A 27,691-nucleotide genomic window follows, 5' to 3' on the forward strand; every position below is an offset into this window, starting at 1 on the left:
AAGTAAAACTTAATTCTCAAAAATGGTAACACACTAGGAAGGAAATACTGAACATTGAACTTATGAGTCCAGGTATTATTTGGTACCATCACTACAGTAAATTTGTTGACATTGTGCTGTGTCTTGTTTGTGTTGACTTGCGACCCACTGACTTCTTGAAATATCATTTATGTAGGGCCCTTTTGATGTTGTCCGGAAGGTTTTTGCTGCTGGAGAGGAGGCTTCTCGTATGTCTGTTATAGACAAATCGGATCTTTTCTTCCATGATTATTCCCTTGCACCTCTCTTTGTCCAAGAGAACTATGTACATGTGAAACCAGCTGCTGCTGGGTGAGTTATTCCATACCCTAAATTGACAAAGGCCTTTGTGTCAGGGAGTAAAACTAGACTAAAACTGATCTGGGTATTTTTGCTTTGTAATACAGTCAACTTTGTTTTTTTTCAGAGGAGATCTGAAAAAGCACTTGGTGCTCTTGAGTAGAGCAGCTGATAGTATATGTGATGGTGATATAGTGGACAAACAGATTCGTAGTAAGCAAAACTGGAATCTTCTTCCAACACAGGTGAGCACTTAACACTCATTTTATGTGCTTTATGGGTGTCCAGTGTAAAAGACTGATCCCACGAAATGGATGTTTTGGTATACTTTTACGATGTGTATAGTTCATACTTCATGCAGTATTCTGTTCTGCTGGTGAGTAGAGCAGTTTCCTTTATCCATATTGTTGAACCTGTCATGAACTGTATCATGAAATGTTGTGGAACTTGGAAAAGCTTGAATCTTCTTTCTGAAGCACAGGAGCACATGGCACCTGTGACTTGTGATGTGTAGTACAAGCTTACTCAGTTTGATTTATGTGCTGCTTCTCCCAGCCTTTCACCAGGCCAGTATTTCTCCCAAAGCCCAGAGGACTGAAGCTTCATCACTGTGCTTCTTTTAATGATCACTGGAACACTGATAATACTTGTGCTTAAAGGATTACGTCTGGCATCAGGGAATGTATCATAGATGAAGTTGTAAGGGACCTCTGAGGTCATCTAGTCCTCCCCCCTGCTTAATGCAGTACTAAAAAGTATGAGCAGCTTAGGAACTTGCCTGAGTCTGCGTGTAGTTGTGGTTCTTTGGAAATGTCTCCTTTGGCATGTCCATCTGCTGGACACTGTGGCACTTGTTTGGGTGCAGGCAGCTGTTTGTCTGGCTGCACCCGAAAGTGAGAAATGAACGGGCTTTTAAAAATATTTGTTAATGGCTTTTAAAACCCAGATAATTTCACAGATATTTTAGAATGTGGTAACACATAGGATGGTACAAGAGCTGAAGGTGTAACCTAAAAAGGGTTGAACAGAGACAAGCAGCTAAACAAGATGTTTCCACTATAGAATAGTATTTACTACTCCTTTGCCTGCAGACCAGTAAGGTAGTATGTGTGGTGTCAGTGAGACTAATTCATTGTGATGTGAGTTTGCTGTGTGTTACTTTTTCAGGCTATTTATGCAAGTGTTCTCCCTGGGGAGCTGATGAGAGGATACATGTCCCAGTTTCCTGTCTTTCCCAGCTGGCTGGGGAAATTTTCATCCACAGGCAAACATGATCGTATCATTCAAGAACTGGCAATGCACATGAGTCTCAGGTAGTACCAGTGTTCCTCCTCTGGTTAATAATGTCACAGATGTTTAGTTCTCATGTAGCTCATTATCTACTGTTAATTCCTTGCTGTGCTGCATACAGTCTTAGGTGTCTATTCTATGAATACCCTTGTGTGTTACTGATGACACTTAAGACTTAATCTGGACAATAATCAGACTGCAAACACTTCTAGTATTGTTAGTGGAACTGTGGCTCTTTTTTTTTTTTTTTTCCCCTGAAGCTGTTGTTTCTCAGGTAGGGATGTTGTTTTAATACATCGGGTTATACCTAATGCAGGTATGGCAAAAGGAATGGTACAGAACAACTTGCAGTTAACTTGTAAGCAGCTGGTTACCCCTTTGCTGAGGCTCTGCCTACAGGCTGCTTGTGTTTAGAAGTGAGTGGTTCCTGTACAGATTTACTTACTGCTTTCAATTTCACAAAGAACCCAGACGTGCAAGCGGACAGTGAATATGGAGTATTTGTCGCATTTGCGGGATGCACTTGTCCAGCCCTTGAAAGACTTTGGAGCAGATGGAGTACAGGAAGCTATAAAGTTCATGGACTCCTACTGCCTGATGAAAGAAGATATTGAAAATATCATGGAAATAAGCACATGGGGAGGCAAACCCAGTCCGTTTTCAATGTTGGATCCTAAGGTAAGATTCACTGGTGGCTATTTTTTTTCCTTACATACCTTTTAAAGAAATCCTACAATAATAGGTATGGTATGTATGTGCTGCTGAAAGACTGAAGTTGGTGTAGCTGCAAATGAATCACTTCATTAACTGCAACTAATTGAAGACCATGGTAGTTTTTGCAAGTCAGCTGACAAATATACTACCAAGTCAGGCTCTGCTTTGTTCAGTGGTCATGTTCCTGGTCTGAAGAAACTGGGAATTGGCTTTGGGGACATGGAAGTGTCACACAAAGGGACAGGTAAAGCCAGTATCTTTCTCCATGCAGGCTTGTGGCTGTAAGCTGCATCATCTTCCTGCACAGCTTTGCCTTTCCTACTGCCCTGCAAGGGAGGAGGGACATACAACCGTATTTGTTACTGTGTAGGCCCTGAATTCAGGGGTTGAGTTGCAGCTTGTGTCTGCTGCAGTCCAGTTAGCCTGAACTGCCAGACCTGGGGGCACTTTGTGTGGTGCTCCCGCAGTATCCCTTTGGGGCTGGTCCATGTGGAGCAGACTTCAGTGGTTGGGACTCTCATTGGTACAAGGTGAGCTTAAGCTCAAGTCCCTGCTACAAATGAGGCAGGTGTGAGATCTGAACCATTCCAGGTCTAGTGCTCAGGGGAAAAGAACCTGCTCTACTGCTGCCTTAAACATACACTACTATTGGGTGTTTACACTGAGTCTGAAAATGCTGCTCCAGGGTGGCAGGTATTCAGTGCTGCTGAGGGTGGCTTTGGTGTGAGTGACGTGGATTAGGGAGCAGCAGAACAGGGCTGATGCTCATAGTGTTTCCTTCCAACCTAACAGGTCAAAGCGGCTTTTACACGTGCCTACAACAAGGAGGCACATCTGACTCCATATTCACTTACTTCTGTCAAGACATCTAAGAGGCAGTCGGGATCTGCGGTGACCTTAGAACTGAGTGAAGACTTGAATGTGGAAGAGATACAATCTGAAGAGGATGAGCAAGATACTGTTGAAAGTGATGCAATGATTAAGGTGACTTAGTTTTCTTAAACTACCACACTAAACTGTTTTCTTGGTTTTAGTTATCTGAGACTTTGTAATATCATAAGAATGTAAATGAGAATGCAAAAAAAAAAAGCATAGTAGATATTGAAAACATCATCTCTTAACTTCTAAATTCTTAACTAGTAGTAGTATGAAAAAGTCTCAGTTATTTCCATCCATTGCCTTTTGCGGGGATGTGTACCAAAGTCAGCCATCGCTGTAAACTCATGAACACAGAATCCAATTCCAAAACTAAATAATATTCTAGGTTTTGGTGAGGTTGGTGCCATTGGTGGGGAGCAGCCACAGGTCGTTGCGTGTGGTTATCACACATGGCAATATTCCTTTGTACATATCGCCAAATGGGGAACTGTGGTCAGCCCTTAAAACTGAATGTTGTAGAGTCTGAATTCTTGATGTGTTTAAAAACTTCACACCTGAGAGGGGATGGGAAGAGATGGCTCTTTAACACTTATAGCATTTTTGACTTGTGGTTTTGTCAGGTTGCAGTTTGATTTTAAACTGTCTATATATTCTGTTTGTAGCAAAAAAAGGCAAAGTCTTCCAAGCTGGCAAAAAGAGAGAAAACTGAAGAAACAACAAAAAAAGAAGGGAAAAGGAAAGAGAAAACAAGACATTAAACAGAATAAAATCTTCCTCTGCTTATCTAATCTAAAGGCAGCTTTGCTTATCTAATTTGTCAGAAACATGAAGCAGATCAGTGATGGAGCTGGGAAAGAAGAACCAGTGCATAGAAAATGCTCCTCTTATAGAGGTGATGTAGCTACTGTACTCTCAACTATGCAGTGCTGTACTTAATGTGCTACAATATTACAAGCTATAAATACCTTGTACAACACAGACCAGGGTGCAGGAACACAGTGAAAATGGGATGCTTAGTTACCTGGCATTTATGTGATGTCTTCCTAGGACCTCACTGTTTTTTTTTAGCAAATCCCCTGATATGATGTGGTGAACTCTTGTAAATAGTACATGATGCAAAAAATCCCCCAAGACCTAAATTGCATATTTGTACATTATAGAAATTAAGCAGTGTATAAAATGAAAATAAAATGTTTCACAGGAGTCTTTTAAAATTTGGCTAAGTTCATAGAGTGTTCTGTCTCTCCCTCTCTTTTGTTCCAAGGTTCTGGCTTTCCTGCCTGTTCAGGATGTGGTCATATTCTTTTCCTGCAACTTCCCTTTTGTCCTGTTAAAGGCACAGAAAAGCAGTGAGATATTTAGTTCTAAAACCTGAGGAGCCTGTGCTTATGAGTTGTATCTTTAATCAAAACCAGAAAGGAATACTTAGAGTAAGAAATGTTTAATAGAAAATAATAGTCATAAAAGTTCAAAACTGGTGTTGAAAAAGAGAATGTTTGGGGTTTTGGTTCTGTTGTGTTTTGTTTTTTTTCCACTCAAATAACCCAGAATCCCCCGGGTTTGTCTTTGCAGATAAAACACAAATTTTGCTTGGTGAGAAGAATTATCAATTGGTTTTATTACTATAATAAAGTACAAAATTTATCAAAAGCTAAATATTTACAGGCTATCACAAAAGAGAAGCCATGTGGTTGTTGTTATTAAATCCTAGTGGGGAGATAGGTATAATGTAGTGATGGGGCTTGCTTTGCTGCTTGCCAGCCAACACATGCAGTTCTGAAAATAAACAGGCAGTTAGTCATATCCCAAGATACAAAGACTGTGATAGCAAACTACAACGTTTTCTCAGACCAGAACAAAATAACTGACAAAAATAAGGTTATTGTGGGATATATGAAGTATAACATCCCTTGTGCGTTACTTTGACCTATATCTAAGTTTTCATATAAGGCGTTTCCACTAGTAACTGCCTTCAAATGTCAACAGTACGGAGGAGCTTTGTTAACTCATTTTCAGTTACCATTCACAAAACTGAAGTCTTGGCTTTAAGGGTATGGTGCAAATGGAGCACTGGTCTTGTTTGAAATAGTATTTCAAGCCAATACTATGTTGCTGTTACCCTGTGATATATTCTTACATTCCGTTAAGCATAGATGCTATGATCATGTAATCTACATTTCAGATCTGCTCCTTCCTGTTATCATCTCTCTTCCTACACTGAAACACTTGTTGCTGGATCTGTAAAAGGATTTGAATGATGCTGATCTATTCAAACTGTTTTCTGTGCAACTGAAGCACACCTGGTGTTCAAGGACATGTTCCAAACGATAACATGACCATAGAGGTAAACTGGTTTAAAGCCTCACAACTGGAACAATTTAACAACCCAGTTAGGGACAGCAGTGAAAGCTACTGGTGTTTGCGTGCCTGGGGGGATGGAGCTGAGTGTCAGTTCGCTGAGGCACAGGCCCAGGCTCTGAGAGTCTTGAACACTCTGTCTGCCTTGCTGGGAAAACCTCCCCATGTTCTCCAGAATGAGAAGTGAAAAGTACAGGCTCCAGCACATACCTGAATTTATTGGTCCCCATCTTCTGGTTTGAGGTACTGTGTGCAATCATTGATTTTCTTCAGATCAATAATGTTAATCCTTTTGGAACACATTGGACATACGTTTTCAGTCTGTAACATGCTGTTTTAAAAGAAGGGTGACTGGTCAAATGATAATTCCAACATTTTCAAAGGAACAGCTTGGCCTGAGGCAGAAAGCACAGAGCAAAGTTCTGACCTATGCTACGTAACAAATACAGGCCAGAGCAGCACCTGCTGCTGTCCAGGCAGTGCACAGGCTGGTTTGTTCGTTTTTACCATTTGACAACTAACAGCACAGCCAGAAGGCTGCTGGTGGAGCTGAGTTTGTTCTTTATCGTAGATTTTGGTCCACCCTGGAGCGATGTTCTGTATGTTAGATGAAACTACCAAGGAAGGCGATTCCTCTTCCACCCTACCCCAGGCTGTTACATGTTTTTAGTACCAAATGAAACAGTTTGCTGCTAAAATAAGAACAAACATTGGAATCCTGCAAGGGAAAACAAATCTCAACTTACTTCTTGAATTCTGAATAGAGGGCGGGAAAGTCACAGTGCGGGCAGACTGTCCAGTCATCTCGTAGCATGTGCCGACCCTGCACGCAAAAGCCACAAGTAATGAAATGGCACGTACTCTCAGTACACTGGGCATTTAGTTTTATAGCTTCTATTGTGAAAAAGTCTCGGTAACCGAGTTCTAAAAGTCTTGAGGAATTAAAAAAACAATACCATAATAGCATTACTTTTGTTTGATTACTGTGTAAATGCTGTAACTAGAAAAGGAGTCTTGATGAGATGCAGTATTTATCACTTGTGTTCTTAAAAAAAAAAATAAAATAAAATCTAAGAATGTATTGAATTACAATTTTTAAAATTAGTGTGGCAACTCTATAATGTTTTGTGTTGATCTGTGTCTAGAGATGAGTGTAAGCCCAATGGGGTTTTTGATGTTGCATATGACATTAAAAAAACACCCCAAAGCCAAATGACCCTAGCCCAGTAGGTGGCATTCAACACTGTCACATTTGTGAGCATAGTGACTGCCTTGCACGCACCTCTCTGAACAGGACTTATTTCCTCTGGTTTGGTACGGTTTACTAATTTGGTTTTGATACAAAGAATTGGTATGTACCTTATCACTACTACAAAACACAGCAGCACCTTCAACTATATTTAGTGATCTATGTTCTAATAAGATGTGCAACAGTAGACTGTTTTGACACTCTCATATTTGAAAATGCTGCATTCCTAATGAAGTTACAAACACCTGTGAGTCTAAATAAATAATGTGAAATATCTATGAATATGTACATTATGTTTGGCCCATAAAACTATATTTAAAGGCCTTGGGGTTTTTTGTTAAGATACTTCTAAAATAGACCAGTTGTCTTCTGCTAAACCAATAGAGTAAAAAACCAGATAACTGCTATTAATATTTTTTGTAAGATGTAATTATTATTTAGTTTTAATAAAGAATGCTAACTCCAACATTTGATTCCTCCTCAAGTACTTTTTGATGTTTCTGTAATTTTAATGTGACTAATCGCTTCAGCGTCATAAAGTGTTAGGTATAGAGTAGCTAAGGTCAGTATAAGGATTTTGTACTGATACTGGTAACAGTGGGATGCATGGCTCTTCCACTGGGAAATGCACCCCATCCATACCTTTTCAGTACGCTCTAAAGTATCCAGAAACAAAAATGTTGCAACCTCATTTCTGTAAGTATCAGTAATATGAAATGCTGAGGTCAGTGGCTGAACCACGACTTAACCAGCAAACACTGCAGCCACTCACCGTTGCAATACAATACGGGAGATTGTTTTTACAGCCAGGACACAAAAGTTCACACTCTGGGAGTTGGAATCCACAATAGGGACAGGGGGTTGTTGGCTCTTCTGCCTCTGTTGTGTCAGGACGCCTAGAAATAAGATTAAAATGTGAATAAAAAGCCTCAAGCGCTTTGAACTTGAGCAAAGATGTTTTATAATGCCTTTGATACTTAGCAAGTATTTCTCCTTTGAGTTATTTGTATGGCTTCCAGTTGCTATTTTATATTCTACCAGGTAGCTCCTTGTAACTATTACCCAAGTTTCATCACAATTATGTAACCTCAGAAATAGGTCATTTTCAATCTAATTGGAAACAATACAACCTTTTAAAAGACTTGGAAAGCTTTAAACTCAGTGTCTCTATATAAAATGTAAAGCTTGGTTTCACTATTTCAGTGTTTTTTCTGTGGCAGGAGTGATTTCTTACATGGCCTTAATGTTTGATTTTTCTATGGAACGTGTATATTAGATTCACTTTTAGCACCTTTTTCCAATGGAAATTACAAATCTAATGTTTATCCTAGTGACCCTGAAGCCACTTAGATGGCTTCCTTGGTTATCTTGCTAATTTGCAGAAAGCATACTTTCTCATTTTATTAGCCTGGGCATGTATCCCTCACAATGGCCTGTTCCTTTGTCTGAAGAAATGAGAGGTATGGATAAACATGACAGATTAAGAACAAGCCAACATTTTCTAAGCTTACTGGAATGTTCTAGAAATACTAACAAGCAAGCAGTAGGGAAGAATTTGCATGAATTTAAAAAAATGATTAAAGGATACTAAACAGACTAAGATAAACAGTTCTCACAGCACACATCGGTGGTAACCCACTGCTCTTCTGCATGCTCATAAAACAGAAGTGAAAATCGTGTGATTCCACAGCTTCTTATATATAAATATTCAGACTGCTACAGGCCAGAGCCAGCGTCAAAGAATTCCAGAACAACTTTGAGACCAAGTGCTAAGAAAACACAAGGAAGGGGGGAGCCAAAGCAAGGCCTATTGGAAAAAGTTTCCCCATATGAGATGATGGACTGTGAACTGCTGTTGCTTAGGAACAAGATCTTTCAATTATAATATCTGCTATGAAAACATCAGCTTGCTTTACAAAGTCAAAACTAACCAAGCAGGGTGGAATAGAGACTCATTCTGCTTCTACATAAATCCATAGGCTGCCCCCATCTTAAATACAGGGTGTAGGTCTGGTCCTGCCGCCTTCAAAAAGGTTGTAAAAAGCCTTTCAGAGAAAGGCCATGGGGACCAGTATCCATGACTAGCTATGTACGCTGACATTCTGTAGGTCATTACAAGATACGCCTAGTGGAGAGGAAATGAAAAAGAATGGAGCTCTATAAAATGGAGCTCTATAAAACATCTCTCCCAAGAGGAGAACTATGAGACAGCACGTTAAACTGGTCAGGGACCAGTCCTGACACACTGAGGAACTGAGCAAGGGAACTTCTTGTCACAGGATTCACCTGGTGCTAAACATTGATGTGGCTTCAAGCACAGAGACCGGATAAGCTTATGGAGAGCTTAGAGACTTGACAAGTATCTAAAACAGCTATGTGGGCTCAGCAAGTCCCCGAAAATAAGGAAAACATTACATATGCTTGCGCTGCTCCTATCCACCCAACTACACTTCCTCCTTTGGCAGAAAATATTGGCTAGGAACGGTCAAAATAGAACTTGAGATAAAGAAGAAAATGTCAAGAATTCATCTATTTTATTTGTCCTTCCATTCTTTTTTATCTTAACCATTTAGTAAGTAATCTAAATCACAACAGACCACACTGCTGACGCTGTGGTAACTAAGACTTTATGTGCACATTCCTAACTAGATAGTAACTAAAGCTGTATAGCTGTACTTACACCTATAAAGAAGATGGAAAACGTAAGTGCTGGTTAGGGAACATGCTATATGCACAGTGCAGTTAAGGTTTATCACATCCATGGGAACAGAAGAGTTTCGTGTTCGGAGAAGGGCTGAAACCATTCTTAGCCTTCCAAATTTGAGACAGTGAAATAATATGAAAACAGGATAAAGCCCATAGGCATTATGAGCAAAAATAATACTCAAGTAAAGCCTTGATATTGTGTACATTTGAAAGTACAGCTTAACACTGCTCACCTCACCATTGCTTCAATTTTCTTTTTGTATTTCAGATCTATTTTATTACGATACTCAGGTCTCATCAACATAGCAGCAAAACTGAAGGCTGAGTTCTTCAATCCCGCTCTATGACATTCGATTACAGTTGAAGTCAAAATTGGCACAATGTCTGTAAGAGAATGAAAACAATGATGTTAATTATTTATTTACCAATATTAACATTGAAAGCCTTTGAGCTAATATGGCTAAAGAGGTACTGATGAAAAATTACCCTCTTTTTCTTCTTATGGTACACAGTTGCACAATTCGTGCAATTCCTGTAACCATATACAAGAAAATAACGGTTGCACCTCTCACCACCTTGCATTTCTGAAGCTCAGCATGGCAGCAGGAATGTTTTAACTATTTCTGCCAAATCTGGTGTGTGCTGTTTTAAGTGTACATTTTCCATGTACCCTAAAAGTATTTTCAAAAGAAGATTGACTAAAATGTTGTTATAAAGTCATAGAACCAATCAGTCCATTACATATGATCCTGAGACCGTGTGTGGTTCACGCAGCTCGGCGCTGCAGCTGTGGTGGCTGAGGACAGAGGAACCTGTCCTGGAGGCTGTATATCCAGGAGCTATATCCTGTGGAGGGTGGCAAAGCACACCGTGCATTTACACTTCACCGTGTGCTTTATAGAATCAGAAGAGGATAATTAACCTTCTAACGCAATGATTAAGGAATTATCCTGTAGAGCACAGTGTGCTATTCTGTGCTGTCAGCACTTACGTGATGGGAACTTGCTAATGTTGTTGGCCACACGCACGAGCAGACGCGCTCCCTTCATGTGATCACCACGCTTCACGTGCATCTGGAATACACCAAAAAACCTGAATTAACGGCAGCCTTTAGAGAGGAATTCCTGCAGCTCGCTCCTGGCGTGCATCCTCCTGGGAGCCGCACACCCACGGCTCCCTCACAAAGGTCTGTCGGGCACTGGAGAAAGGAGCAGAGACAGAGTGGCTTTTTCCCAGCAGCCTGTCTGGCCTCCAGCCGCTCTCTGCTGCTCTCGCCCCGCTGCTGGTGGAGGGGAGGCCAGACGCTGCGTGGAGGCTCAGTGGAGATCCGGACGGGCCATGGGTTAACTACTAAAGGTCATCTGAGCCCCCCTGCTTAATTTAATTTACAGAACAGCAGTGATCTGCTTATGGATAATAATTAGAAATAATACATAAATAACAATTACTTAATAATTGTACTAGTAGCATAATGTTTTTAAGTATGAATGCAAAAGAAATTCAGGAAGCCATATGTAGGTTTTTAATTATTCAGTATTTTAAAAGAAAGAATACGCCAATCAGAGTCAGAAACCACCATGGATTGTCTTCCTGAAGCTGGCTGTTAGCAGGCACGTGGGTTCTCTGATACAACCTCTATGACAGTGTAATTTATGTATACAGAGCATCCATATGTACAGTTCAATAAATCAGAGACTGTGCGACTTACACATAAATTCAGCTTCTCAGTTCATTACCTTCACTAAAATATAGCTGTGGAGAATCATAAGGCTTGTAGCCATCTCCGAAGGAATTTTAATCTTCTGGGTCTTTAACTGTGAATACATACTGAAAAGAAGATCATGTGCACTACGGTAGTTTCCTTAAAAACAAACAACGACAAGTAAATTTAATTTTTCATAACAATTGCTTTAGTAATGACATATATGGAAACTGAACAGAAGTTATGTTCAATCTTAGAGCAAATCCTTTGCACAATGATTTCTTTGGAAAGTCACAAGCAGTTGCTTGCCACAGTATCCTCAACAGTATCAGCCAGGGAGTTTGATAAGAAAAAAAAATTAGACTTGGAAAAGTCATCTAAACAGCACTAAAATACACATGTGGAGGATAACTTCATATAATGAAACTTCAAAAATGGAAGATGCGGTATCCAATACATTGCTCCCACAATAAAAAGGAGTTTTTTATTGGTTGGTTGCTGTTCTTTTTAGAGCATTAGGGATGTTACTTCTTTTTGTTCTTTGATGTCAGATATTCAAAAGCTGTTGTTTCAATGTTAATGTAATGTACTTTTACTTTATCATTTATTTGGGCAACTCCTTGCCTCTGCAACCAAACCAACCCAAAACCTGTCAGAGAGATAATTAAAATTTAAATGTTAATTCACTAGATTATACTGCTTCACGGTTACTATCAATGATTGTCCAGAAACCACAGGATTTCATTTAATTATCAATGTAGCTGAAAACAACCAGTGTTTAGTATGGTTAGTCTACTCTTAAGCTAGTCATTTGTTCTCGATTTTTTAAAAAAATATTATTAGACTATAAGGAAGTCATACTCTTTGCAGTTGGAGGCATTTAAAGGAAATTTCAGATTCGGTTATTTCAGCAAACCTTTTTCCTCTCTATTTGTCTACCAGCAAACACTTTTACTCTGCAGACCAAGCTGGTGTGTGTTGTTACACACCGCAACTGGATCAACCGCGGAATGTGTGTGACGCAGCTAAATATCACTCCAGAATTAGTTGCTGGAAAACAACATTAATTTTTCATGCTATGTTACTGACTCGGTATAATATGATCAGTCTTAAAATCATGTGATTACATAGAAAAAACTTAAAGGAAAACTGCACATGAAATGGCATACCCGAAGGAAAAATATCAAACAGTATGACTTAGATATTATTTTCTAAATGGATTTTGAAGAATAAACTACATTGATGTAAACTTCAGAATCAAACTCACTGAAATCTCCCAAAGGAAGAGGGGGACAACCTAAAACTGAGCCTCTGCAGAGGAAACAGTTATTGCAAGACTGGTGATTTTAATGAGAAAAATATTGTGCTTATTATTGCGCTGTTGCAGAATACATTTATACTGTGTGGGATACTGCATTTTAGATATGTTCTCACACTCAGAGACGCTAGTAAACCATTGAGCCTTTACATTTCCTGCTTACATAATGAGCACCAATGCATTGTTCTCTGCTATGATGAGCCTGGCCGAGGCTGGTTGGTTGTTTTTTCCCACTCCTTAGCCCAGTGCTGAGGAGCAGTCCATACATGTTAATTTGCCTGGTTTCCTGAGGCTGCTATTTTTCCTTTATAGATCTTTTTCTTAACTTACTTGAAATGAAAAGCAAGCAGTGTTATGGGAAGGCTGTTGCTGTGGCTACAGAGGAGACTGAATAATGGAGGCAATAGCTATTTTGCTTCTAGCCCTGTCCCTTCTTATTACTTTTTTTTATTTCTAACTTCAGCTACCTATTACAAGGGAAAACAAGGCTTAAATAAGCAGGTGTCTGATCCTTCAACAGAAATCAGCTCCTGTGCACATCTCCCACTGAAAAAAATCACATTCAAAGACCAAAGGATCAGTATCTAAGTCAAAAACCGCATATAGAAACTGCAGTTCTAAGATCTGTAAGCAAAGTTGCAGGCAATCTTAATCGCTATGTTTACTTGAATGTAATAAGGAACACAGATATTTTCCACAAATTTATTTTTTCCAATTCTTAATATACAGGTATGAGTCCCAAGCTTTTCACAAAGGCTACTTCAAATTCAAAATTAAACTTAAATATCATTAAAAGCACTGATACATGTCTTTTCTAAATATAATCCTATATAAATAACAGCACCCAAAGTACTGCAAGGATGTAATGCAAGAGAGGCTGTCACATCAGAGAAAACAGACTTACCTGAAGACTGCTCCTCCCTGGCAATTACTATAGCAGTTCTGGCAGCATCTCTGTGTTGCTTTAGTGCCATGTATAATTGGAACAGGTACCTGGCATCCTTAATTAAATCATATAAAAGCAATTAATACTACCTGAATACATACTGCTGTATTCCCTTTCTTTACTCGCCCAGCCCACCACCACATTCTTCAAAGAAAGGGGACGAGTTGCTTTGTTTTGGGAAGAGCTTTTCGCACCAACCTACTTTAGCTACGCTACGTTCCCGGCAGGTTTGGCCGTGGGCACAGCCAGACAGACACCCTGGCCGAGGACCCTGGCGGAGCCACGGAAGCTGCTACCAAGGCCTGGCCACAGGGATGCAGAAAAGCCGCGGCTGTGAGGCACACGGACAGTTGTGCAGGTGGGAACCCGACAACTTCAGACGTGCGGGTGCTTTCAGTGCCCGAAAAGAACCAAAGGGCTCCTTTTAGAAATCAAAATATTGCTGGAAATGTTTAAACTGTGTTATGGATCGAGATGCAAACGTTGCTTAGCGTGGGTAAGGATGACAAAATCTGGCCATTAAAGAGTGCATTGTTCTGGGACCAGATGGTGCACATCCAAGACAGCTAAAAAATTGAAAATTCAGGGGACAATCAGCTAACAAAATGCACAGAATTTAAAATTTGCTGTACTATGTACTGTTGATCTATTACATGATTCGAGAATGGCAAATGCAGCAAAGGGTTCACTCAAGAACTGGCAATCCAACAGCAGGAAAATTAGTGAAATGATTTAAAAGCAAAACTTTAAAAAAACAAGATGGCGGTGTTGAAGAAAACAAACTTGAGTTCTATTTTTATAAAGTGTACTCGAAGTTCTAGCAGACTAGTGAAAAACAAAAGAAATGAGTACGAGACAAGAGAATCGGTGTTTCAGAAGGATTTTGAGAAAATCCTCGGAAGAGGTCATTCCTAAAAACACAGCTGAAATACAAAATAAAATTATGTTGCTTATGATGAAAAGGAACCATTAAGTGAAAAAAAACCTGGGCTAGTGCCACTGGTTTGTATCTTTAGCAGTGATTTCTAAAATCAGATCAACAAAAACTAAAGTCTGCACATGATAATCTTCTAACCAGTAAATCAAGATTAAATTAATTTCTATAATGGTACGGTTCCAACTTAAATATACGAATCAGAAAAAAAAAGACACTGGTAGCTTTATAGACAGCTTAGCACAAAACTCAAACCAACTAATTCTGCAATACTGTAGTAAATCCAAATTCTTACAATGTGTGTTCTACGTTAAAATGGTATAAAAATGTCTTTTAAAAGAACTGTATTAATCAATATCATGGTGTTCTCTGAAATCCTGTGTGGGTTTTGTATGTAAGTCTCAAACACACAGGAAAAAAAGCAGAAAATCAAAAGAACAGAAATATTAAAGATATAAAGACATTTCCTTATAAAGAAGATGACTGCAAAGATTAACTCCCTACTTGACAGGCAAGGAAAAAAATGTCGAATAATCACAGAAATAAAAGCAAGAGAGAAAGACTGGCATACAGAAAGAAAAAAAGCAAGTCAATTCTTCTTTTTAACTCACAACATAAAGAAAAACATTAAGTGACCAAAAGTAGTTACTTTTAAACTAATGATGGAGCAGAATTTTAAGTAACACATGATCAAATGTCAAACATCTGAAGAACCGTAACAATAATGAAATAGTTATCTGGATAACAAAGTAACCACCGCTTTCCAGTGTGAGTGGATATTATTTATCTGCTGTAAACTGCCTTAAACAGGAAAACTGCTATTCCCTAGGTGGGGTAAAACAAAAACTATTACGAATAGTAGGTTGTGATGTAATTCTTTCCAACTTCTGACACCTCTTATTGGCCACAGACGGCTGTTCCACTGGTGACAGCAGAGCCTGCACTTCTCCACGTTCAGGCTGCTCCGGCAGGAGAAGGATCCTGTCCCAGCACAGACCAGTGGTCTTATGCGGTATTTGCCATGTCCCTAATTATATTTTATTTAAAGAATATATTTAAATGACTTACGTGGCAGCCACATGTAGAAAATATAGAAAAATAGAAGGCATTTAAAAAAAATAGTCTCATGTTTCACTTTCATATTCTTACCTTTAAAGTTGGTCACTTCAAAAGTCTTTGGAAAAATTTATTATTGCAATCTAACCAACCTTAATATTAGATACCCATGATTTTTATTTAGTTTTGCTTTTTAAAACAAATGCACTTAGGAAATATGCACAGAGAAAACAGCAGAACCTTGCTAGTTAATGCTCCTTGGAAAATCACTTAAGAACATACAGGACAAATTAAGAATCTTTACATGTTAAAGTTATCAAATACAACAGTTGACATAATGACAGATTCAAGAAATATTTTATAACTGGTCAGACAATAGTGTAGCAAAATGTTGGGAGGCAGAATAATTTTGATAATATGGTACTTTGTTAAAATCCCTGATAATTGTTGACTGCAAAAGACTTAAATTAATCAGGCTGCTGTGAGCGATGATCTGCTAGGAAGATCAATGCTGAAAGGATTAGCAAGTTTCTGCTGCATGGCTACTTTAAGTTCACTCTTAATTTTAGCTTTACAAAAATACCACCACATAAAAGCTGCTATTCTCTAAAAACAAACCCATTTGCTTCATAATTTAAAAAACACTGTCTCCGTAGCATAATAAGGATAAAGAGGAATTGGTTTTTAAGTAGATTTTAAAAACAAATATGTATGATTTGATAAAGTAAAATTTTGTTACTCACTGAGAGAGACTATGGCAGATTGGATTAAAGCATTCAGAAGAACAAGAGAGAGCTTTTAAACAAGGAAATGAAAGCTCCACATTGAAGTTCAAAACAATGTTAAGTATGGCAATTATGGCATTGACAAAATTCTTAAGTGTTTTCTAAAATCTTTAGCACCTTTTCACTACCGAGATCACACTGCAGCTCGCTTCCCTCATCCAGTCCTACGCACTTCTTTCAACCAGGTGGCCTGGCTGCCACTCTCAGAAAAGGGACTGGATGCTACAGTTCCTGTCCACCCAACTTTCAGCATAAATACGAAATCACTTTTGCTTACACTGATGCTGCACAGTTTTTTCATCTAATGCCTCTAACAGTTTCATTCTCTTCTGGTCTCTGGAGTTGAATTTTGGTTTCACTATGTTTGGTCCTCTTATCATTTTATTAATGTACACATTTCAAATTACAGGTAAGCAGTAAGAGATGTGGGTTGTTTTGGTTTTGTTTTTTTAATGTTATAAAAGAAAGGTGGGCTTGGCCATCAACTGTCCAGTGTCTCTAAGAGTCTAAAATATCAAACCCTTAATCTCTAGGAACCAGGCAAAGAGGAAAGCGTCAGAATTTCTAATCTCCCAACAGAATCATAAACCACAGCAGTAATATTAGGGGTGAAATAAACTTACTGCACCTAGAGCATGTCGTCTCCATCGTTACCAAATCTTCCTGCCCTCAGTAAGGCAGAGCTTACTCTTCTGTATATGTCATTCTGCACCTGACTGTATTTACTGTGTGTTTCTATGAGACCTTAAATTCCTTGACTAAGGAATTAATCGCAGACTGTGATGTCCACACCTGAGGTCTGGCTTTCACAGCAGAAAAACACAGGGACAGCACCACTTAGCTCACACTCAAGCTCTGCTGTAACAGGCAGTAAAGTGGCTCAGCCAACTTGGTTTCGTGAAGCCCAAATATGATTGAATTACCATAATCTCTATGAACACCAAAACCAAAAATGGTCTGTGAAGCCTGTTTTTCTAGAGCTCGAACTCTGAGAAACCAGATAGCCCATCAGCAGTCACTCTCTGAAAGAGCTGTCTGTCATCTTAACCTCTGATGCTGCTGATGTCTAACATAATATTTACAGTGGGCATTTTTAATCTGCCCTGGAAAAAAAAAATCACACAAAGGGAATAATGGTCAAAATCTACTTCTTGTATTGTATATATAGCGTAGATCTAATTTATGTTCTGCTTAGATGGTGAATGATTCTCTTCCTTTATTAGCAAATCTATCGCACTGGCAAAAAAATACACAAAAATCTATTAGCAAGTGTCCACCAGCTCCCAAATCTGTATATACAAAAGAGAGAAAGATGAAGTTGTCTGCTGGTCTGCCAAAAGCCTTTTGTTACACCCAGTGAATGGTTTGCTTTTATTAAAGGAGCAGGAAACCTGGAAGAAAGGACAATGGCCCTTTCAAAATTTTATTAATTGATCACACGACATTAAAAGAAGCCTCATAGCACCTCTCACCTCACAAAGCACTTCCTGAATAGTATAAAATAGTAATATGTACAGTTTTAATGATCCAAAGAAGATATGCTATGATGATGAGTAACAATGTAAAAATCAGCATCCACAGTATCTTATTCTCCTGTTGTTAATCAGAACTTCCATGTTAGGTCTGCTACCAAAAATCTTGAAATGTGCTTACTTTTTTCTAATTTCCTATCATAAATTAAATATATAATTTTATTCTCCAACACAGAACAGGAACTCTGTGTTTTTCTTCACAGAACTACAGTCTATATCCACAGATGAAACTATGAATAAGAAGTTCAAACTTTAAACTAAATACTTCTACATAATAAGAAATCAAAAAAGAAAGATATATATATTTTTAAATAAGGTTTAACTATCGTATAGGCATCCCCATGAAGCATTTTTTTTTTCTCTTCATGTCACATTTTAAAACAGAACTATTTTTGAGAATGTGGTAAATAATCACTTAAGAAATCAAGCAGGAGCTGGGTAATTTTGAAAATCTGCCCAAAACTTTTTATGTTTTAAGTTGATATGTGAATACAGGAGCTAAAGTCACCTAATCTTCTTTGGGTTTTTGTCCTTCATCTCCTATTTACTACCTTACTTTTTTCCACTGCAGCATTTTGACCAAGTCCCCACACTGCAAGAAGAGACTGGTGCTGTAGCTAGGCTGGAAACACACAGATGCTGGCTGTCCATCTGCGAAAGGCAGCAGCCAGCTGGCTACTGGCCTCAGCAAACAGCCCTGTTTTGTCTCTTTTCCTCAGTACGAGCGTTAATTTGAACCTCCTCTGTCCAACTACCTGCTTCCATAGAGCTTGGAGAAAGATGATTATATCTAAGACAGTTACCTCCTTTCTTATTTTCCTGAAATGGAAGTTACTGGGTAAAATGACTCTGAGTGACCAAGTATGTCTTGCTCCTAAATGAAACCAAGCTAAAACACAACCTGTGTCTACCAAAAATTTTAGGACAAAATAAGTTCAAAAGACCTTGTAGCACAGCAATGTGACACAATAACAGTGACAAAAATACAATACCTTGGGCATGCCATCACTCTCTCCCATAAGATAGTCTACCAGCTGATTTGTTAGGGCTTCATCATTTGCCCGCCCCACCTATTAAATAAAGACAGAAGAAATTATGATATGAAAGAGAAAGGAAAAATACCTGCTCATAAAGAGGATTTCCATAAAAACACCGAAACTACTTTTTTAGTTCTGTGTCTTCAATCAGAAGATTACTTGGTTCATCAACTTTGACCTGCAGTAGTTTGCATTTATTTTCTAATGTGTTATGTCAGGGGATTATAACTAAACCCCTACCAGCGCAAACTATCTCTACCAGTGCAAACTGTTCCTCTGCTTTAGTATTGGAAGGCACCAGAACCCAGGCATCATCAGCTGCAACCTGCTGTGACAAAGCTGTGCCTATCAACCCAGCACAATGCACCTACCACAGGAATATTTAGTGCTGGTCACTAGAAGAGTCAGCACTATCTGGCCAGTTGAAGAGACAGTCTCAAAAATGTGGCTGAGATTCCACAAGGACACATACGGTACAATTGCTGCAATAGTCTTTGGGCTGTTTCATAGTGTTTGGTTTTTTCATTTGGGCTGAAACATTAGGATCCAGAGGAAAGCACTAGACACCTCAGAATTCAGTGTTACAAGCCCTGCTGACAGCTCTGTGAGCCGGAAGGCCTCAAGAGTGGCTGTGCCCAGTTCCAAGCAGTCAGGTCTACTGTTACAGAGTCTGAAAAAAGTCTAGTGATACCTAACAAGATTTTCAAAGCTGTGGGTTCTTCAAGGGAACAGAGGCAGCTTGAGCATGGTTTGGATGACAGAAAGTGAAAGTTGCAGTGGATGCCTAGATGGAAGCTGGCAATGGGCCTGCTGAGGCAGGCTTCCAGCATATATCGTCTAGAAGGGAATCTCAAGAAACAGAGTAGGTTACCATGCACTAAGGTGCAGCATGAGCTGGAGACCTGATGACCACACAGCTTTAGAGATCATAAGTAAAATAACCAAGCAAAGATTGCTCCACCTTTGCTTCATTTATTCTTCTTCATTGCTTCATTTATTTTCTTTTTTTAGGGATGGACAAGAGATTTTTAGAGATAAAAAGGTTTTAGTAAGACTGATGCTGCAACTGGTCTTCTGTCTGGTAGCAGAACCTGAGAACAGTGAGTGGATACTGGCCACCTGGACTTCAGAAAGGCTTTTAACACTGTCTCCCATAACATCCTCTTGACAAGCTATGAAGTATAGGCTGGATGAGCAGACAGTGAGGTGGACTGAAAACTGTCTGAGTAACCAGGCCCAGAGGGTTGTGATACATAATACAAAGTCTAGTTGAAGGCCAGTAACTAGCAGTGCACCCCAGGGGTCACTACTGGTTCCAATCTGATCTGGATGACGGAGCAAAGCACGCCCTTAGCAAAGCTTGCTGATGAAAGAAAACTGGGTGGAGTGGCTGATACACCAGAGGGCTGTGCTGACATCCAAAGGGTTCTTGACAGGAACCTCAAACAGTTCAACAAGGGAAAGTACAAAATCCAGCACCTGGGGAGAAAAAACCCCAGGCACCATTATATGCTGGGGGCCACCCAGCTGGGAAGCAGCTTGGCAGAAAATGACTTGGAGGTCACTAAATTGAACATGAGCCACCAACCTGCCCTTGCAGGAAAGAAGGCTAATGGTATCCTGGGCTGCATTAGGAGGAGTGTTGCCATCTAGCTGAGACAGGTGATCCTTCCCATCTACTCCAGGTGAGGCCACACCTGGAGTGCTGTGTCCAGTTCTGGGCTCCAGTTTAAGAAAGAGAAGGCCATACTGGAGAGAGTCCAGCAAAGGGCCACTAAGATGAGGAAGGGCCTGGAGCATAGCTGGAACTGTTGAGGCTGGAGAAGAGAAGGTCTGGGGGGCTCTTGTCCATTATATAAATATTTGAAAGGAAGTTGCAAAGAAGGCTCAGCCAGGCTTTCTTTAGTGGTGCCCAGTAACAGGACCAGAGGCAACAGGCACCAGCTGGATCACAGGAGGTTCTCTCTGAACATCAGGAAACACTTTCTCACTGTGAGGGTGGCTGAGCACTGGCACAGGTTGTCCATAGCCATTGTGGAGTCTCCATCCTTGGAGATATTCGAAAGCTGTCTGGACATAGTCCTGGGCAACCACTCTAGGTGGCCCTGCTTGAGGAGGGGCATTGATTCTGTGGCAGAGAGTGAGAAAGGAAGCATATGGACCTCTCTAACTATAGTGTGCAAATTGGAAAAATCAACAAAACTGAAAAATCATATATGGATATTGCTAAAGAAGAAAATTTCAAACTCAAGGGTCGCTGACACACAACCACAAAAATCTGAATGAATTCATAACCTGAAACTGAAAACATTTTTTCCTCTGGTGTCAGTATTAATTTATTCTGCTTCTTAATGTTTAGATATCACCTTTACTGATGCAGTTTTCTTTCTATTTGCAATCTGTCCAAACACAATTACTGATGCCACAAAAACGGCACAACACTGAAAGTAAACTTCTTCAAAATATGAGGATTTTTTTGTTTTATCAAAGTTACTTACTGTTTCAATTGCCATTTCTATAGCCAAGTTTTCTTCTGTGTTTGGACTTTTCATAAAGTGCTTTAATGCCTAAAATGATAGAGAAGTTAAAACTGAGACACATGAAATTAACACTTTCCTCATTTTTATCAAGCAATTTCTCTCTGCATTTTGACAGACAAGTGGCATACTGAATGCGCATCTTGACTGTATTTTACAGCCATAAGGATAACCGCATACACTATAGAGGTAGCAGTTGCTCTTATAGATACTCCTGCAAGAACGTAGAGTCTTCTCCAAATTCTGGTGTATTCCTTCAACTAACTGTGAAAGATGTTCACAGCAATGTAGTGAGAATAAATTGATGATAAATGTGCCACTGGATGCCCCCTGTGCCCCAGCTGAAGAAATGGTCACCTACGAATGGCTGTAATTTGCAAAAATCAGTAATATTTTTTCATATGTGTTCGGCATGCAAAAGTCAAACATTTAATAAGCATTAGTTCACTGATTGGTAACTGATCAAAAGGAAGTGTGTCAATTAACGTCTCCTTTTTTAAAAAAGAAAAGTTTTAAGTTAGGGCACACTACAGTATTAAATTCATTAATTAGTCAGCAACCAAGTCTTCATTGGTCAAACTAATAAAATACAAATAAAATCTACTTCTATGTTCAGGACATCTAGAAATTAATTGAGAATAGTTATTGATCCACCTGGAGCCACTATCACTAGGAAAACTTACATGCATGGCAGTGTATAATTCACAGAATACAATGTAGATAATTGTAAATATAAATAGTTTACTTACAATTTTTAAACTTTCTTTAAATACCAGTATGCTACTAGTTAATGCGGCTAAAGTCTATTATGAACTGCTCTAATTTTGAAATACTGTATTTTGAACAGTTTTTATGAATGCTTAACTATCACTGTTCTATCCTTTAAATACTGACCCGTCCATATTGACCACACTGTAAGAAAAATTTTCCCGCTTGAAAATGTTTCTTTTCTCCTTCAAAATATAGTGCAATGCTCTGATAATCTTCATTGGTAGTACTTTCAGAACCTGCAACAGATAGATACCAATGATAGGTGAATATTCTTATTAAGTAAAATAAAGACCCTACCAAAGGAACAAATTCCTATGCTAGTTCTTTTTTTTCTGACATTCAAAGAAGACAAAAGCCAGGTAGAGTCAAATTATGTCTTAGGTCTTTTTTCCTATTTAATCAGACCAAATGCCAGACATTAGGAGCTAATAATACAGGGAAATAACTGTTTCCATAGATTTTACACCATAATGGGAATTCTGCTTTATTAACAGACATAATAAAATGGCATAACTATGATCTACTAACCAATTTTTCCATTATGTCTTGGCAACAATAAGGGTAAGTGATTATGAGATTATCACCTGAATTATTTTCACAGGTTAAGAATATGTGAATATATCTGTATCACACAGAGCAAGACTATTAGGAGCAATGTAACCATGTAGTAGCAGGGAATACTACTTAGTCTTCTAACCAAGACTCCATTTTACTGTATACATGTGAACACAAAGACAGCCATTACTCTAAAGTTAGTTTTAAACCCTTTTTTAGATTACAATTTGAGACGTCCTATCTTGGATAGGAGAGAAGGAAGAAAGTGTAAGGAACAGTAGAACAATAGTTGCCACACCTTGACAAACAGCTGCAACAGTACATCACCAAGCTAACTGTTGTCAAGTTTTTCTAACCTTTGTAACAAGAATACATTTTTAAAGGAAAAGATTAATTGAAAATATGAAAGAATTTGGTAGACAAATGTGTGCAACTGTTTCTACAAAGAATGGTGCCCAAGACAGGTAAAAAATATAAAATTTATTGCAAATCTACAAGCTGGCCACTCACTGACTTGACTGCCTGAGGTAAAAGTCAGTTCCTCAGTAAGGCCTCCTTTTTGTCTCTCACTGAGACAAGAAGAGGCCACAAAGGACCTTAAAATGAAAAAAATTAAAGACAAGTGACATATACATGGAAGAAAAGAGCTGGAACCATGAAAATAATGGAAAAAAGGGGATAAAAATGAAGAACTGCATATATCAAGGTCAAAGAAAGGGATTCCTCAACAGACACAATAAAAGTATGAAAAAATGCTTTATCTCTATGAATAAATAGAAAACGCTCTAGCACGGGCAAATTTGAAAATAACCCAGACTGAAGGCCAAGGGAGATACCTAAGCTGAAAGCAAAGCCTAGCTTGTGGGCCTGAGTTAGACACAGGTTGTTAAATCTGTTCATGGTGACTGGAAATGGAAAAGGCTGGGAACAAAGCTTCACACCCCTTGTCTTATAATTTCAAATTAGTCTAAACCAATTAAAAGAACAGCAAAACATATTGCAAGCAAACTATTAACCTGGAATACTCACTGATGATATCAGCATAAATCTCCATCTTGTTGTGTTGTTGAGCTAATGTGAAAGCTTCGTTATTGCACTTGGACATGACCAGGAACTGGATGGCAGAACCATAGTCACCAAGCTGCAGAAAGAATCTAACCAGAATGAACAAATTAATACCTTAGTATGAATTAGAATAATGAATACAGCAAATGTTTTAGGAATATAGTATATTTTGTGGCATACAAATACAATACGTTTCTGATTTATCTCAATTATTTTAAATAGGTTTCTAAAATTACCTTTGTATAAATAATACAGCATGGCAACTTTTATTATTGTCTAAAAATTACTTCAAGTTAATAAAACTTTATTTGTCCTTTCTTTAAACTTTCTGATTAAACAGTACCTGCTTATCTGTCCAAACTTTAGAGAACTCACATCAGTAAACTGAAATCTATAGTTGCTTGCCAAGTACCAATGACCAGAGTCAGATACTTTTCCAAGCTTCATCAACTTCCAACACGTGTGGCCTCCTCCACCCTTTTTAACCTGTATGATTATGATGGTTACCTGGCCACCATCTTTGCTCCATCAAGAGACTGTGTTTCTCTCACAATATTAACAGCCTTTTCAGGATTATTAAGGTGATCCAAATATAGTCGGATTACACTGTCCCATTGTTTTGCGTGCTCATAAGCTGTCACAGCTTCCTTGTACCTGCAAAATAATGTTTCCACATCATTTTTTCTAACTTTTAAATAACTCTTTACAATGGGGTGTGAAAGAAACACTCAGTATTTTATTTCTGAAAGGTTACTCTGTGACACCTTCCTTTCACTTTGCATATCATAGCCTTGTTCTGCACTTACTATGTTTTTTGTCTCTAGTTCTTTTCCTCTTGGCAGAATGAAAAGCAGGGACAACAGAAAAATGTCTACCACAATACTAATTTTGTCCTACTCTGCCAGCATCCCTTTTGGTTTATTTTAAAAGTGGTTAATCTGTTCCATATGAAGTCACTTGAGAGAGCGCAAGAAAAAACCCAAACTGATGGTAACTAGTTGTACAATTTTAAAAATGAGACTTCTGTTCTGTAAACAAGAAGATTCTCATTCTCACACTACGCAAATGACACAAATAGTATTTTCTACTCTCATCAATGCAAACATTTAGCTTTGGTGCTGCTTTTTATTACTGAGTGTCATTATTCAGAAGCACATTTACTTACAGGTAAAGACTAGTAGGAACTACATTCTGTGATTATATTTAATCTATTTGGGGCTTTCATTTCAGCCAATAATTTCACATTATTCAATATTTTGCAAGTGCAACCATTAAGATGTAACAGTAATCGGTTCTAGAATGAAAAATTTTCTTTCATGATTATTCCCCTTTTGAGTGACCTTTAAAAATCACAGCTAAGGAGTCATTAGAAACAAGCTGAACTTCAATACCCTGCTAAGAGGACTATTGCATTGGGTGCAGTACTTTAAAACCTTTAATAATTTTTGTTAAAAAGACACTAACACTTAGGAAAAAAATCAAGTAGGAACACATCTTTGATATTAGTGGAAGGTCATTAGATTATGTTTAAAATCTTTACACAACACTAAGTTTACATATTTCAGAATCCATTTTCATGAGGCTATTTTATGCAAAATTTAAAGTTTTACTTTTATTTTACAAAAAGAATGATGTATATTAACAATAACAACAACAATGAAAACATGTTTTATAAAACAAGGTAAACATTTAAATGCACCTGCCATCTGCTTCTTTGGCCTTTGCATATTGTAGGTGAATCTTTGGAGATGAAACATGAGGAAGGAGTTCACCGACCTTTGCCCTAGAAAGACAAGATAATAGTTAATAAATATATCTGGTTTAAAATTTTCTCCAGTAAAACAGGTGTATTTATATCAACAATTGAATAGGATGCTAAAAAAGAAGTAACTGAACGGAATGTATAAGCTTTGAAGGCACTTAAATATTTTTACAAAGCTGCACTTCATAGATCTAAGAACTGGAAATTATAGACTACTTCATGAACATACAGGCTTAAAGAAGTACAATATCTTTTTAAAGTCTGAGATGTACAAGCATAAGAAGTGCCAGATCAACAGTATTTACCTCTGGTATTCTCTAATTAAGCTACAGAAGCAGCACAGTATTAAAACTGTAACGTGAAAGAATGTGCAGAAAAAGTACAAAAGACCCCAGTACAGGTGCAGTTGTGGTTACTCCCATGGTTGTGGACTTAAGGCCACTGGTTGTACAGAGGACTTCAGGCAACTGGTACCAGATTCTCTGAGCAACATCATCCATAAGAGCATAGCATGGAAGAACACAGAATTACGTCAGCCCTTCCACAGATCTAACTTCAGGAGTTGCACACAGAGATATGATCTATGAAAACCAGCAAACTAAGCAGTGGGCATTTCAATATCAAGGATATGAGAGTCTGAAGACAGACTGACCTTAAAGTTCAGCTATCTTCCTAAAAGACAGAGCACTCCCCAGACTGAACCCCCTTCTGCTACAGTAAAAAAAGCTTGTACCTCCCACTTTGCAAATCAAGGCTACCATCATACACAAGCTATCCTACTTAACAAAGTGTTCTTTTGGTCCATTCTGATGCCACTGATGCTTCTATGATGGAATAAAATTTTCCTTTGTAAATGAACATAATATTCCAACTTAATTTTTAAGGCACTCATAAGAAAGAGGAAGGTTCACACACACAAAAAGCACTCAAATCCGCATGTAACTTTGAACATAACACACAAAAAAGAAAAAAGGCAGGCTATCTTCCATTTACCATATAGACTATATTTAAAATAACACAAGCTTCTGAGAGAACACTGTTCTTTTTTAAGCTTGGGCTGAAATTAATAAAATCAATGAAACATAGTTAATGAGACATTTGTGCCATTCAGAGAATTGTTCCTTTCCAAGGAGCACCACAGCAAGTTCTCTGAAATATAACACTTTCCTAAAACCTATACTTACCAGTTTTTACACCGGATGTATACCGACGCTGCCTTGTCATAATATTGTCCCTTTTCATACAGCTGAGCAGCTTCTGAAAATTGCTACAATATTGGAAAACATTAAAATATCATTTCTAGATTAAGATTACTAATAAATATTTTAATAAATTCACATATTCATATTAGCATATTCACATATTCAGTCTTAGCTTTATTAAATCTTTTTCATACCTTCATACTCTCCAGAATAGCTCCACAGTCTCTTTTTAGTAACCTACTGGGATGTTTAATGGCCTGGTTTACCCCTCGACGGATATCTCCCATTCGAATGGACATCTGAGCCACTCCCGCAAGGCAAGCTTCGTCATGTTCTTGGTACTGGCAATCAAATGAAATGCAGTAACTATACATTACACATTGGAAAGAACAGTTCACAAAACCCACAGCAACCAACCACTGAAACAAATTAACAAAACATTACATGGACTTCGTTAAATCAATTTTTGTCTCAAGATTCTTGCCTAGCTGCAGCTAGTTAGAAGAACACAGATTAGTTTTCTTCTTAATGTTTGTCTTTTACATTTTACTTACAAGATGTGTCCAGACCAAGCATACATGAGAATTATCTTGTTTTACAGACAGCTTGGTTCTACTCTCCTCTTTCTTCCAAAACCAACAGCACAGAAAAAGGAAAACTACAGGCAGGATATTTCATTTATTATTTTTTTAAGGTGGTAAGACCACTGATGTTTCATAAAGCCAAATGGCTTAAATTCAGAAAATATTGCTATTTCCCCTAATATGCTCCCCTAGTATCATTAAAGCTGCTTCATAATAGACATATTATGAAGCATATTATTTCTGGGGAAATAATGCCAGAATAAGGGAGGATCTACTGAATATATTTATTTTCTAACACAAATCTTGCTTTTCTTTATATAGATAATAATTCAGTGAAGAACAGAAGGAATAATTAGGACTTGTGTTACAACAATGTAAATCCTACCAATAT

General features: G+C 38.3%; 2 protein-coding genes across 3 annotated transcripts in view; one reads left to right on the forward strand and one right to left on the reverse strand.

Annotated features, from left to right (window-relative positions):
• RFC1 (replication factor C subunit 1) overlaps positions 1–7,281 on the forward strand; it is a 39,449-nt gene extending 32,168 nt beyond the window's left edge. The window contains exons 20-25 of the mRNA XM_082050315.1: positions 176–330; positions 446–563; positions 1,486–1,631; positions 2,073–2,286; positions 3,115–3,306; positions 3,864–7,281. Of these exons, the coding sequence (XP_081906441.1) occupies positions 176–330; positions 446–563; positions 1,486–1,631; positions 2,073–2,286; positions 3,115–3,306; positions 3,864–3,959 (921 nt within the window). The 3' untranslated portion in view covers positions 3,960–7,281. The remainder of the gene's footprint in view (positions 1–175; positions 331–445; positions 564–1,485; positions 1,632–2,072; positions 2,287–3,114; positions 3,307–3,863) is intronic.
• WDR19 (WD repeat domain 19) overlaps positions 4,844–27,691 on the reverse strand; it is a 42,928-nt gene continuing 20,080 nt past the window's right edge. Inside the window, exons 22-37 of one of the 2 annotated variants that reach the window (XM_082050313.1) lie at positions 26,911–27,057; positions 26,699–26,781; positions 25,452–25,535; positions 24,260–24,406; positions 23,717–23,841; positions 22,256–22,368; positions 21,323–21,391; positions 18,780–18,857; positions 13,439–13,535; positions 11,251–11,375; positions 10,506–10,587; positions 9,748–9,898; positions 7,581–7,704; positions 6,306–6,382; positions 5,770–5,890; positions 4,844–4,977 (exon numbers count right to left, since the gene is read on the reverse strand). In XM_082050313.1, the coding sequence (XP_081906439.1) occupies positions 5,776–5,890; positions 6,306–6,382; positions 7,581–7,704; positions 9,748–9,898; positions 10,506–10,587; positions 11,251–11,375; positions 13,439–13,535; positions 18,780–18,857; positions 21,323–21,391; positions 22,256–22,368; positions 23,717–23,841; positions 24,260–24,406; positions 25,452–25,535; positions 26,699–26,781; positions 26,911–27,057 (1,617 nt within the window). In that variant the 3' untranslated portion in view covers positions 4,844–4,977; positions 5,770–5,775. Of the gene's footprint in view, positions 4,978–5,769; positions 5,891–6,305; positions 6,383–7,580; positions 7,705–9,747; positions 9,899–10,505; positions 10,588–11,250; positions 11,376–13,438; positions 13,536–18,779; positions 18,858–21,322; positions 21,392–22,255; positions 22,369–23,716; positions 23,842–24,259; positions 24,407–25,451; positions 25,536–26,698; positions 26,782–26,910; positions 27,058–27,691 lie in introns of those variants that run through there. The other variant, XM_082050314.1, reaches the window with a different exon arrangement.

The sequence above is a fragment of the Streptopelia decaocto genome, assembly GCF_964273445.1.
Source record: "Streptopelia decaocto genome assembly, chromosome: 4".
In the NCBI taxonomy this organism is placed as follows: Eukaryota; Metazoa; Chordata; class Aves; order Columbiformes; family Columbidae; genus Streptopelia; species Streptopelia decaocto.